Source organism: Narcine bancroftii, chromosome 11 (assembly GCF_036971445.1).
Source record: "Narcine bancroftii isolate sNarBan1 chromosome 11, sNarBan1.hap1, whole genome shotgun sequence".
Taxonomy (NCBI): Eukaryota; Metazoa; Chordata; class Chondrichthyes; order Torpediniformes; family Narcinidae; genus Narcine; species Narcine bancroftii.
Window position 1 is genome coordinate 20,211,698 of NC_091479.1, and position 14,616 is coordinate 20,226,313.

Genomic DNA, 14,616 nt, shown 5'->3' on the forward strand with positions numbered 1-14,616 from the left:
TATTTATAAAGACTTTTTTTTTTACCAGTACATCCTTCACCATCCAAATGACGCACTAATCCAGGCGGGCAGATACACATGAACGTTCCAATCAAATTCTTGCAAATCATTCCTCTTGATGCACAATCGTCTAGCTCTTCCTTGCATTCATCCTGATCTGTCAAATTATGCAACATCGTGGGCTTTTTATCATTTTTAAAAAGAAAGATCTGGTATACATAGTAATGAGATCGAAGGAACCCCCACTCAGCACATGAACTTGCGCTGTAAATCATTTATATTTGTCAAATTGGGTCTGTGACAGCATTTTTGTGTGAGTCAGAAAGCTGTTAATTTAAGACCACATCAGTGGTGTAGCTGTGGGGAGGTGGAGCGACAGCTCTCCCCCGCCCCACCCCGAGCACATTTTTCAAAAGAGGTGCCCCCCCCCCAACCCCCATCTCCCCCGGTCCGTTGCCCTGCTTCTCCTGGTCCGATGCCTCTGCCACCCAGCCCCCACCACCCCCCGGCCCTGCAAGTCCAATGCCTCCGAAAAATCAGTGCGGCCCACCGTTTTCAACCACTGACTCATCATCTGGTATGTGTTGTGGCGCCTTTTTTATGTGTTCGCTCCCCCTAACTTTAGAACCTGGCTACTCCCCTGGACCACATCCACAACTTGTGCATGCCATTGAGGCTGATGCAGGGGTATCTGGGAATATGGTGTTCATTCTTTGACTGATATGCTGGAACTGAAAATACCATCTGCCTTAAATGTACACTGAAATCCCACCCACAATCCCTGGAAGTGGCTAAATTGGTGTCCTGGCTCATACTTTTCCTTTTACAGCGGAAGGTAGGTTTGACATGATTTTGTACCTTGTTATTTCTGACATTTTGTTGTTCTTGGAACAATGGGTCAACATAACTGCCACATATTTTTAAAACTGCAAGAAGGCATTAACGAAGGCCCATATTTCTTTAGCCTTCATGGATATTAAGCAATAAAGAATTATAAATAAAAGGGAAGATTCTGGTGAAGTCTTCATGAAATAGGGATTAAAACTTAAATAGTAACTTTTGTATAATATTATTATGTTAGGTATCAAAATGATACAAATTGAGAAATTCTAGTCCTGTTTTGGTTCTAACAAACCTGACTGTTGATTCATCACCAACTATTCAACACTATTGTTTAAAGTTAGCATTCACTCTAAGGAATGAAATATGGTTCTTCGGTACTGAATTTAAAACGGCAAATCACATTACAAACTCTCAGTTAGCAAGTACATATGGAATAACTTCTAGCAGAAAGGATGTAGTTCTTCCAAATCTGTGGTTAGTTCCCCTGTTTGGTCATAGAGAATAGACAGTTTGTTTCTGAATTCAATTTTGGACTTTGCATTAATAATTTTGCAAGAACAAAAACCATCTTCAAACATAATATTCATGTGGATTTGAACTTAAATGGCACAGTTACCACGTATTAAAATAGAAACTTCAATTCACCTCGGCACATCTTCCCATCTTGTCTGAGGATATAACCAGTGGGACATTTACATTCGTATCCCCCTACGGTATTAACACAGCGGAATGCACAAAGCAGAGGATTTTGTGCGCATTCATTTATATCTGGCATGGGAAAGAAATAACAATCACATTTTGATCTTTGTCCTGCCAAGCATCAATATGAAATATACTTTATGGTGTACAATTTTTCTCTCTTTTTTTAAATTGGTGTTGACAAACACTGAGGTATAGGTCAGTATATCACCCTGTACTTAGTAATGCATAGAAATTACACTCAACAAAATTAGTTCCTTTATAACATGCAAAAATGAAGTTGATTCGGCAACATTTTTGATCTGCATCATAAGATTTCTTGCATCTACATTCCTGCCTTCCATAATTGAAAGATCTTATTGATCTATGCCAGACTGGACCAATTGAAAACTTTAGGGCTAGAAACGGTTGTGTTCTGTCATAAACATGTTACTTTCTGTGGCATGGGGTGCTCAGATTTCAGGAACCCCCAAAGTTACTGAATTGTGGTTGAGTTTTTTTTTTCTCCTTCATGTGTCAGTTCAGCAATTAGAGCTGCAGGAAACATGAACCATCTGTGTGATGGTGAGGCAAGGGTGGGCGGAGAGAGTTACAAAGAAAGCATTGTTTGTTCATTTGAATATCAGCTTCTAGTGGCTAAGCGAGGGAGTTAGTAGTGGAGAAACTGGGGACTCTTGGTGAGTTCATAGAGTGACATGAAAGTAAAGAGATCAAATCTCCTTGGATTGCCAGGTCCCTAGTCCATAGTTTAATTAAAGAATCAAGGGATTGGACCAAGGAAATCAAAGGGTCTGGATTTTGAGGTGGTCAGGCTTATGAGAGATCCAGGTTGAAACATGGATAAAAGAACTCAGGCTTGCCCCAGACTCAACTGTTCTGGACTGACCAATGGTTTCTCCTCTTAACGATGTAGTTTAATTTCCCTGGTAGTATTCCTAAAATGGTCAAATTTACATTTGACTCTGGGATAAGATGATTTTAAATGCATGGCGTTGCACTGTAGTCAAATTTCTGGGTCTCAAACCTCGTGTGTGTGGGAATAAATTGGAATGAGGAAGGTTACCTTCACAAGTCATCATGGGACCTGGTTCGAACCCTTCTTTACATGCACACTCAAACCCTCCGATGACATTGGTACATGTTCCATTGCCGCAAGGATTGCCGACAGAGCATTCGTCAGTATCTGTTGCCCGGGAGATTAAAGATAAAATGCAACTTGTGACATCGCATATTTTTGAACAGATTAGAGAAACAGTTCCATTCCCAACTTAATGTGGCAGCGACTTTATCCTGAACCTAGCTGTTTAAAAAGGTAGAAAACACTACAACGTCTGAAGCTTCCTGTCTGTCTGCCTTACAGAGGGTTTACATTTCTAAAAATGCTACTTCTTTGCAGTGACGAGGGGTAAGCAAATGCACACGTGGACCTTCCGTGAGCGACGACAAAACTGGGCTCATTTCAGCCAACATGTGATCCTGCTATCGGGGGCCAAAGGAAGTGAAATTGATCGAATTTCTGTCAGAGGCTAATAATTCTGTGAAACCTTGGAAGAGAATAGAAAACGATTTTTCTCCTGGTGAAATTATGACCTTTAATTAAAAAGACACAAGGCAAGTAAAACTAGGGACTTCAGAAGTCCTTTCACACCTGGGTCTGTAATCCTACTTTCTTTGGATTAGGAATTCAGAACCATGTCCCATTTAAATCATTCAAATTTACTGAAGGATTTTTGTTATTTTCTCTTCTGTGAAATCACAATTGCTGCTATTTCCCATAATAATTTGCCTGATTGGGGTCCAGACTTGGTAATGTAAATGATGCTAATGGGTGGTGTATTTATTATTATTAATCATAAACTAGGTAGCGGATTCCCTTATTGATATTGCTAAGACTACAAAGAATATCAATCGCGTTACTTGTTTTCAAGAGAACTCACCTACACACTTGATTCCACTATAATCGATATTGAAACCAAATGGGCATTCACAGCGGAAGGAACCATCAGTGTTGATGCACTGCCCATTTTTACACATTCCTGGGTCTATAGAACATTCATCCGTGTCTTTCACCAAGGAAAAATGTAGAAAAATATTTATACTTCAGGTATCACTGGAAATAATCTTGTCAATTTTAAAATTAACTAATTTAAAATGAGCACATCTACTTTATAAACATCAGATAAAATATATCCAGTGATCAAAAAGCGAATACTACAGCAGACCTTTATTTATTTAGACGTACAGCACAGTAGCAGGTGCTTTCAGCCCTCAAGGCCGTGCTGCCCAATTACACCCAATTAACCTACAACCCCCGGCATGTTTGGAATGGTGGGAGGAAATCAGAGCCCTTGGGGAAAACTCATGCAGACACGGGGAGAACGTACAAACGCCTTCCAGACAGCGCGGGATTCGAACCTCCGTCCCGACCGCTGGCGCTGTAACAGCGTTCTGCTAACCTCTACACAAACTGTGCCACCTGACTAACCTTCTTTGGGAAATTAATACTTTGTTGTTTCCTCACTTGATGCATTGTTTATTTTTGTGAATGGAAATTCTCTTTTTTTCCCCCAAATCCAATTTGGGTCAGTTTTATAGTCATAAGAATGAAAAGATGCAGCCACTAATAATCAAAACAAAGCGATTTAACTTTAAATAGAAAGCAAAGCATAATTCATACCTATTACATGCCCCCATTTCATTAAGCTGCCAATTACAGGCACACAAATAGAAATTTACTTCAATTCCACAGTTACAAAAAAAGAAAATCAGACCTTACCTACTTGAGAACCATCACTAGTAATTGTAATTCCCACTAAGCCACCTGGGCACAGTTTTCCAAACGCTTCTACAATAAAATTGATAAGACTAAATCAACCAAATGGATTTACAGATGATATAAATGCAGCTCTAAAATCTGATCTATGTCTGTGGTGCATTCCTCATCTCTCTTCTGACAAGTGTCAGAGTAGAGCTGGAGAGGGCAGTACAACACTGGGCTTTGGAGAGATGAATCAGCAAACAATCTGAAAACGGGAGAACAGTGAGCAATCTGGTACATGTGAACTGCAGCCCTGCAGTAGGAGTAAGAGCACAGAGATAGACTGTAGTATGCCTCCTTCAAAAAAGCTGAAATCGAAGCGGAGGGATCCATGTTTCTAATGCACAGGATGCTCTGTTGACAATGAATGCAGATGGGAGTGGAAAGTAATGTCCAGGCAAACCTTGTCCTTGCATTGTTCAGGAGGAGAGGTGCAATCAATAGATGAGATGCGGTTACGGGCTCTGTCCACCAAGGTAGAGGGAAGCCAAGGTTCAGGAGAAAGGTGTACTCATACATGAAGTCCCATCATCGGAGCAAATAAGATGGAGGTGGCAGATTGTAATATAGTCCTGGGTGGAAAGATATAACTGTGGGAGTTTGTGGGCTTATGAAGTTCAAAGTTCAGATTTATTGCCAGAGTACATATATATCACAGACAATCCTGAGATTCTTTTCCTGAGGGCTGGGCAGAATTTCTACTTATCGGTATCTGTACCCTGTTCTCAAGAAAAAGATATGTATGCAAAAGAAAGTAATGTGAATGAAGAAATAAATATAAACAAATTGTTTGTGCAATACATTAAAAAAAATCAGTAGTAAATAATGTACAAAGTAAAAGTCCTTCAGTGAGTCCCTGATTGAGTTTGTTGTTGAGGAGTCGGACGGTGGAGGGGTAGCAGCTGTTCCTGAACCTGGTGGTGTGAACCTTGTGGCACCTATACGTCTTTCCTGTTGGCAGCAGCGAGAATAGAGCATGACCTGGATGGTGCAGATCCTTGATGATTGCTGATGCTCTCTAACTGCAGTGTTCTCTGTAGATTTTCTCGATGGTGGGGAGAGTTTTGCCTGTGACGTACTGGGCTGGGTCTGCTATCTTTTGCAGGGCTTTCCACTTCGAGGTACTGACGCCCCCATACCAGGCCATAATGCAGCGGGTCAGCACACTTTCCACTACACATTTGTGGAAATTTGCCGAGGTTTCTGATGTCATACTGCACTTGTGTGAACTCCTAGGTAGAGGCACTGATGTGCTTTCTTTACAATGACATTAGTGTGTTGGGTCCAGGAAAGGTCTTCCGAGATAGCAATTCCCAGGAATTTAAATTTGCTCATCTTCTCCACCTCTGATTTCCCCCAATCATGCACCTCTGGTTTTCCCTTCATAAAGTCCAAAATCAGCTCGTTGGTTTTGGTGACACTGCATGCAAAGTTGTTGTTAGGACACCATTCAGCCAAGTTTTCAATCTCTCTCCTATAAGCTGACTTGTCGTCCCTTTTTTTACAGACCAATACCATGATTTCATCAGGCATATTTGCAGATGGTGTTATTGTTGTACCAAGCCACACAGTCAGTAGGTGTAAAGTGAGTAGAACAGAGGGCTAAGTGGTGCTTTAGGTGCTAATCGAGATTGTGAAGATGTTCTTGCCAATATACCTTGCGTGGGGACTGGAGGTGAGGAAATCCAGGATCCAATTACACAGTCGGGCATTGACGGCCAGGTCTTGGAGTTTGCTGATCACTTTTGAGAGAATGCTGAACAGTGGTAGGTAAAGCATACCAAGATGAATGCATCTTTGCTGTCCAGGTGCTCCAGCACTTTGCATAGAGCCAGATGCCATCTGCTGCAGAAGGCAAATTGGAACAGATCCATGATGTCGCTCAGACAGGAGTTGATATGCTTTAATGTCAGCCTCTCAAACACTTCATCACTGCAGATGTATAGACAGTCGTTCAGGCAGGTTATTGCACTCTTCTTGGTACCAGTATGACTGAGGTTTGTTTGAAACAGGTGGGTACCATGCTCTGTCCGAGTGAAATGTTGAAGATAACTGTGAATACATTGGCCAGTTGGTCAGCAGAGGTTTTCCGTACTCGGCTGGGTACTCCATCCTTGGAATCACTCTCTTGAAGGCAGCCTTCGAATACTGACAGTACAGGATCATCAGGGGTCCTGGTTTTTTTTGGGGTGGTTATCCCATCTCCGGAAATGAAGGCAGAGAGGTCCAGAAAGGGAACCACGTGAAGTTGAGAGTAAGGTAGAATTTGGCAGCAAACACAATGACGTTTGTTGAGACCTGTATGAATTGTGCAAGAAGCAATACTGATGCAGCTATTGACATATTGGAGAAAAGAGTTGAAGGTGTGAGGCCAATTAGAATTGGGGGGGGGGGGGGGGAAATTCTATACATCCCACAAAAAAGACAGACAAATCTGAATGCCTATTGCTATTTGATTTGGAGGAAATAAGTGGAGTTGAAGGCGAAGCTGTTCAGGTGAGTGTTTTTTTGGATATTAAAGGGATATTAGTATAGGAAAGTGGTACTGAGGTAAAATATTAACAGTGATCAGGCTCAAGGGGCTGAACGGAGCTTCTGTTCCTTATGCTCTTATTTTAACTACCAGGATATACAGTAATTTTCAGCTTTAGGTATCCCTGGTCTCTGTTGCTCTTTGCCCTTCCTGAAATAACACCCTGCACTATTAATTTCTCTCAGAATGTTGTGCTTTTCAGTGAAATCACACCTAATTTTTTTTCGAAGTATTTAAGCCAGTATTCCCTCTTCATGGGAGATCTCTGTCACTGAACATCGTACTGGCTCCGAGTATGGATCAGCTCATTGAATCACATCTGGAAAAGCGCCATTTGTAGTTTGGTTGTGACTTAAACTAATTAGCCATTTCTAACTCCCTCCATCATACCACCGGCTTCATAAATTGTATTTCTTTTGAACAGAAGTCTATTCATGTTAAGAATTCTCTGATAACAGTCCCTCTATGTACTGTTGCATGGATTAGTGGTCAAGGTGTTCTCAGACTTTATGTCTATAGTCGTAGTAAGATTCTCACAGTGTATCTCAGGATATAACAGCCACAAGAATTGTAGAGGTTAGTGGGAAAAATCCACTCTTTTAGAATTATCTGGGCATTCTCAGTCCTTTTCAGAATTAAAAAAATATTTTATTTTAATTTTCAAACTTATTTTTAACCATTATACAGAATCCAAAACACCCAAGAAACCCCACTTCCCTAATTAAACCCAATTAAAGAAATAAAAACGTGTTGTATCCTTTTCTAAGACTATGAATTTCCATGAATTTAATTTGGGAATTGGTTAAAGATATACTGACAACTTGGTGAAATTCCCCAATAAGCAAAGCTCAGGATCTAATGCGAAGGAGATCTTTCTTCAGATAGGCTTTGGTTAAATCTGAAAAGTGATTCTATTACATAATATAACGATAATTCAGTTGGATGATTTGGGCCAGACTCAGTCTACTGATGATGTGCATTTAACTGGGCTGATTGAGCTGACCTTTGGAAGGTGGGAGGTATGGTATGACGTACTTAGCACTCAGTGGCTAGAATGCCTGAGACAGCATCCCGCTGAGACTTCAGATTCTGGAGATCTGTAATAGTCTTTGAAAGAGGAAAGGCTAGGTTGGAACTTTATCTTTTGCCAAACCTGTCAAGGCTTTGAAACAGTTTTTATATGTCTGGTGTTCAAAATGTTTAAAAAAACATTAAGATGAACTAAACCATTAAAACTTGAAACATTTTAAAATACAATGAAAACAGATTGAAGAATCAAGAAAAATCTTAAAGTAAATAAAAAATTAAAGTTTACTTTGTTGACTCTTTATCTCTTGGCCAGAAAACCTTAATTAAATGAAAGGGGAGTCTAATCCTAAGGCAGTTCTGGCTGGCACCTGTACTCAGACCGTCGGGACTTCCAATGGATCTGCATAAGTCACAGACCTTTGTTTTATCTGGAAGTAGCTGAACACCATCAGTTCCATCTGAAATTCCCAGCGACAGCCAACATAATTCAGTCTAACAAGCTTATAATTGGTACATTGTTCAAAATAATAGCAGAGACTTTCAAAACTTCATCCTTTCAACTTGCATCTTGAATTAATTCATTTGAGCATGTATGTATCTGCCTACCTTCTGTTTTTTTTGGACAGATCTCACATGGGTCACCCCATCCTTCACCTGGCATGAAGCTGCAACAACACGTAAATTTTGTGATGTTTTTGTACTTGGGTGCAGAACACACACCATTCTCGAATTTAGAGAAGCAAAAGCTCTCTCTGACATCTACAAATGAAATTTTTAAAAAACCAAAGTATTAGTGCAAAATATATTTCTTCTGTTACAATTCCATATTTATTTAACTTATTTAAATTTCACGGTAAGGATTCTACTACAATCATCCAGAAAATAAATATCGAGAGAAAATAGTTTAATTTAGATTTTATAAAATCCTTAACAATTTTTAATATATCTTGTAGTGTGAAAGAACATTATTTCATTGTAATGTTGAAGCTCTATTACTTCTCCAATCAATCCCTACAATTAAAAGCTCTCAATCCTGAAATGTCCAAAGCCTTTACTTCCCTAATCTCTGCTAAAATGCACACCAAGAAGTGGACACATCAGTGACCAAATGTATGTACTGTAAATGTTCATAGAACAAACGGTTGGTGGTACTCAATGGATTGGGCAGCAACTTGGGCGGGGTGGGGGGGGAACTGTTGAAGTTTCGGATTGAGACCCTTAACCAGGATTGGAAGTGGAGCGAGAGTGGGGAACATGGTGAAGTTTTAGATGGGTGAGTGAGTGATAGGTGGGAGGGTGAGAGTGAGAAAGGGAGAGAGGGAGGGGAAATCTTGTGCATGAATGGTGTGGGTAGTAAGTGGATAGAAGCAGGAAGGATATTAAAATGGATGATGGACAAATATTGGGTGTGTTCATATTTTATGTGTGTGTATATACAGGTGCATATTTGTGAATGTATATATGGGTGTGTATAATCCTTGCTATATATATATATATATATATATATATATAAACACACACATATAAATATATGTATAGTGTACACACATGTATAAATAAAGGTTCATCATTAATTCTTTTCCCTTTCTTTCATTATTATAAGGCCCACATCATTTGTGCCTTTTTACCCCTTCTTAACAATAAGTAACTCAACATTTCTTATTTCATATGACACCTAACTACCTGTATTCATCTCCTGGAGAGGTACAGGATATTCTATAATCTCCCTAGCAGCAGAAAATATGCCCTGGGATGTTTGACTCACCAATACACCGTCTTCCATTTTGTGATAGTATAGATCCTGGTGCACAGACGCAAGTGTAGCTTCCTTCGGTATTACTACACGTGCCAGAATCACATAATCCGGGGTCCGTTGCACATTCATCGATATCTTAAAGATAAAATGAGATAAGGCCTCACGTTGTATGACAACATTATTCTTTTGTCATGCAAGAACGTTGTTGTATTATGGTTTGAAACACTTGTTCTTATCTCTATAAAGATCAAATATTTACAAAAAAAGGCGCTGGAGGACTAAAGCAGCAGAAAACCTGCTAAAAACAAGAATATGCTCAGTGGCAAAACCTCATTATTGCTCTCTGTCTTCTGTGTTTTCTACTTATGCTGTAGGAAATTGACATCTTTACCAGCTACTAAATGGAAAAAAATGAGTCAGGTGGCCATTATTATGTGACGCCTACAATTTGGGAACAACAGAAAGTTGGTGGACGATGGAAGTTATAATCAGTAGGTCAGTGGGAATGCTGAGGTAGGAACTTAACGTGAAACTGGCAGGTCTCACTTCCCCGAGTGCCTCAACTCAGGCTCTGAATGGACGGAACAGGTTAGATCTAAATAAGCATGCAGAATCTCATTTGCCTCGTGTTGAGTACATTCAAGTTGAAGTTACACTGCCCGCTTTTTTCCCCCCACTCTAACCCACATTTCATCCATCTTAGAAAGGCCAATTAATCTATTTGAACTCATTTCATCCCCCTTTGGAGAAATGGAATGAAGGAATTAAGCACAAAGTTAGGATCCAGGGAATGCACTTTGGGAAGTCAAATCGTGGGAGAACATACAGAGTAAATGGCAGGAACGTCTGAAAAGCTGACGTACAGAAAGACTTTGGGGTGCAAGTTGACCACTCCTGAAAGTGGTGACAAGGTAGATAGGATGGTGTTTGCCTTCACTGGCCGAGGCATTGAATAGAAGAGTTGGGAATGCTGCAGATGTACAAAATATTTGTTAGATCACATTTGGAGTATTGTGCAAAGTTCGAGTTGCCACAATACCGGAAGGATGCAGCAGTGTGAGGCGTGGAAGAGATTTAGCAGGAATGCTGTTCGCAATGGAGGGCTGTGGTTGTGAGAATTGAACGGGCTGGGTTTATTCTTATTAGAATAAAGGAGGCTGAGTGTGCCCTCATAGAAAGGTTTCTAACTGAGTTAAAAGTGAAAAAAACTGCAGACGTTGGAAGCCTAGATACAGAAAATGTGAGATCAGGTTAAGGTAGCACCTACAGAGAGAGAAACAGCCCAGCTGAGTCCTGGGGGAATCAAATTAGCCGAGAAGGTGATATTTTTCTGCTTTAGGTGACTTTTAATTGTGAGGTTGTGCAATTTAAAAATTCTTCTCCATTTTTTTTTCACAAGATTTTTAGATTGCAAAGTATAGGTCAACTAACAACAGCTTTTTCTCTTATCAAAGGTCAAAGTCATTCAAATTTATCTTTTCAGAACTCAATCTCAAGGTTAGATAAAGAAAAAATATGAAACCACCAAAAGGTTTACGGTTGGACCTGAGTGTAGCGAACTTTTTTGAGTATCTATCATTCCAAACCTAACTTTTGAATCCGAACAAAATCTATTAAAAAGCTATGATTTAAATAAAAGTGAATATATTTAATTATTGAATTGGAGATCTATTTACCGTGAGATAGGGCCAATTTTACAATTGATGGTGTGCTTACGTGCTTTAAAATCTTCACTGTAAAGACTTGGGAATCTCTGTCCAGATTCTAATCAGAATATTCCCTACAATTTAAAAATTGTAACAATCTAGGTAGATGGTGGAGGGAAGCCAGTGGGAAAGATTGTGTTATTGAAAGATGTTTGCATCCAGTGAAGATGTTTTATTTATATCAAATTATGTTGTAGGAAGTACTTAAAAATGTCTAAAATTAAAAAAAAAAGCATAATCTAGAAATTGAATGTCACAAAGCAATTTTCTGGCAAAGAAGATTTCAATATTGTTTATGGGAAAGGGGGAGAAATCAAGAATAAGGTGGTCATTGAAAATGAAGGGAAGTGAAGGAGACATTAACAAATGGAGGAGCAAGGTAATTGGAAGACGGGAGGGGTCGACTGGTGGGAGGAATGCTTGGAAAATTGAGAAGAACTAAGTGGTAACCTCATTCCTCCTAGTTCCACAATTAGGTTTAAATAATAGTGTATATTTTTAACTTTAACTTCCATCCCACTTTCCTACATTAGCATACAGAAAGAATTCTTGTGCCTGTTTTGAATAGGGGAGGCAGGGCAATTGCTCCGTTCAGATTCTCGGTCAACTATTCTTTGCTTGAAACGTGAGGGCAGTCTCAGAAAAATTCCAGTCATCTACCTTTGCGTTCTTCAGAACAAAATTAAAAAAAACTGCTTACCAATACACTTCTCATCTATCAGTGAGTAACCAGGAGGGCAGATGCATCTATAGGAACCATCCAAGTTTTGACAGGTGCCTGGTGCACAAGGGCGAGGTACAATCAAACATTCATTGATATCTGTGAGACAAGAGTAGAATAGCAAATCATATATCGTACATTTAAATTTCAGAAATCCTATTCGAAAACAACACGATAAATATCTTTGGTTCTCTTGCCCAGTTCTGATATATTTCATAACTTCCTGGAACCAGTTTGGAACATATTTTGATACAGCAATTTCTCCTGAAGAGAGCTGAAAATCAAATGGTTCTTCATGTGCAGCTTTAATCGCATGCAATCTAATCACTGACATCATGTGGCACCTTTTGGAAATATATTTTCTGTAATTAAATTGAAATACAAAAATATAGTCTTGCACTTAGTTTCAACACCATATTTGTTCTGTGGGACACAAATACAACAGAAACTGTTGTAGAAATATAGAAAATTCCTTCTTGAATATTTGGTTTCAACGACTTCCCGTGAAAGAAAATTCCATCAGTTTGTCGTTTCTCTGAGTGAAGAGTTTTTTTCCTCAACCCAGTCCTACATGGTTTAACCCTTATCCTTAGGCTGTGACTCTGCTTATGGGAATACTGTGACCTGCACGTTTGTGCATTGCAATATTCTTCCTGCATCTAGTCTGTTTAGTCCTGTTAAGTTTCTATGAAATTTCCTCTCTTTATTCCAAAAGCTGGTAAATATAGGCTCAGGAGCAAGGGTGGAGGACCTTTGATGTATTCTTTCAATAGCAAGAACATATTTCCTCAGATAAAGATATCAAAACTGCACGGCATGCTCAAATCGTTTTCACCTGGGCCTGTACAACTGCAACAAGATATCCCTGCTCCTGGGCTTGAGTACTCTCATGTTGGCCAACATACCATTTGTCTTCTTAACTATTTGCTGCAGCTATAATCTTACTTTCACTGACTGGTGTAAAGGACATCCAAGTCTCATTGTATCTTCCCTTTCCCAAAATAATGGCATTCAGGTGTGGTGATACGACCACTAGCCGACTGCAGGGGGCGATCTCTGTACTTGCAGGAAGACCACCTAAGGGCTGACTCCACCTGGCTGGCTGTCAATCAGCCAACCCGAATATAAGCCCCTCCTGAGCCAGCCACTCGGGAGCCACCACAGCTGAAACTGGTGTGTACAGACTTTTAGCAGAATAAAGCCTGTAGTACAGACTTTTGTACTGCTACCACAGCACTTCACATCAGGTGAATAATCTGCCTCTGTTATTGACAATAATCTCACATGTATCCATGTTATTCTTTATTTGAATGCGTATGCAGACTCCCTCAAATTGTCCAAATGACACTGGAGCACCTCCTTACCACATGCTCTCTGCAAACCTGGATATACTACAATTAATCCCTTCAACTGAATTACTAATATATATTGTGAACAGCTAGGATCCAATTGGTGATCTCTGTGGTACCTGAATAGTTACAACCTACCACTGGGAAGCTGGTGCCGCAATTGCAGGGAACCTGGAAAAGATATTTGCTTCATTTTTTATTTGCCATGGGTGAAGACTGGAGAATTTGAAATAAGTGCAGAAGCTTGGAAATATTAGGTCAAAATGTTTGAAAATTTTCTAATTTGTTATATTAACGTTTCTTACCAACACAACTTCTTCTATCAGGGGTAAGTTCATAGCCATCATAGCAAAGGCATTGGAATGTTCCAATAGTGTTGATGCACTGTCCATTTCTACAGAGAGCCCCATTCAAGGTACTGCATTCATCAACATCTGGTTAACAAAAAAGGACATTATAATCACATTCAAAGTCTCACCAATTTATGCACTTATGGGTTAATGTTGAATTTTCTGCTTTAATATTAAACTTTCTTAAAAATTCAACCGGATAAATTTAAATTTTGGCCCATGAGTCCGTGCCGCCTAATTTAACCTAAACCCCCTGTACATTTTTGAAGGGTGGGAGGAAATCGGAGCCCCCGGGGAAAACCCACGCAGACATGGGTTGAATGTACAAAATCCTTAGAGAGAGCACAGGATTCGAATCCCGGTCCCAATCACTGACGCTGTAAAGGCGTTGCGCTAACGGCTATACCAACCGTGCCGCCCCGAAGCAGTAAAATCTTCTACAAAGTCAAGAATCAAGATAATTCACAGTAAAATAGAATCCAGACCTTGGTTGTATTATTTATCAATAGGCAAATATTTTCTGGTATTTGCTGGTGTATGAATTCAAAATGGCAAACTACATCAATAAATCTGATCTGTAGACCAGTACTAGAAAAAGTCTACCCATAGAATGCCAGTACCTCAACTGTGAAAATTACTTTTACATTTGCCACAATTGTTCAAATAAACAAAAAATAAACCAATGAGAATGAAAACAAAAGGAATATATGCAGAAATATATTTGGTATTTAAAAAAAAAGTATGATTTGATGTCAATCAAACAACCACATCTGCAGATTTCTTTGAAGTTCTGTTTTATCCTTAACATTGAC

At 39.5% G+C, this 14,616-nt stretch overlaps 1 protein-coding gene across 1 annotated transcript in view; it reads right to left on the reverse strand.

Moving 5' to 3' along the window:
* Positions 1–14,616, reverse strand: part of LOC138745618 (fibrillin-1-like) — a 341,681-nt gene that overhangs the window by 61,187 nt on the left and 265,878 nt on the right. Inside the window, exons 47-55 of the mRNA XM_069902837.1 lie at positions 13,760–13,888; positions 12,085–12,204; positions 9,688–9,813; positions 8,529–8,681; positions 4,319–4,387; positions 3,480–3,605; positions 2,606–2,725; positions 1,489–1,611; positions 26–157 (exon numbers count right to left, since the gene is read on the reverse strand). Coding sequence (XP_069758938.1) covers positions 26–157; positions 1,489–1,611; positions 2,606–2,725; positions 3,480–3,605; positions 4,319–4,387; positions 8,529–8,681; positions 9,688–9,813; positions 12,085–12,204; positions 13,760–13,888 — 1,098 coding nt within the window. The remainder of the gene's footprint in view (positions 1–25; positions 158–1,488; positions 1,612–2,605; positions 2,726–3,479; positions 3,606–4,318; positions 4,388–8,528; positions 8,682–9,687; positions 9,814–12,084; positions 12,205–13,759; positions 13,889–14,616) is intronic.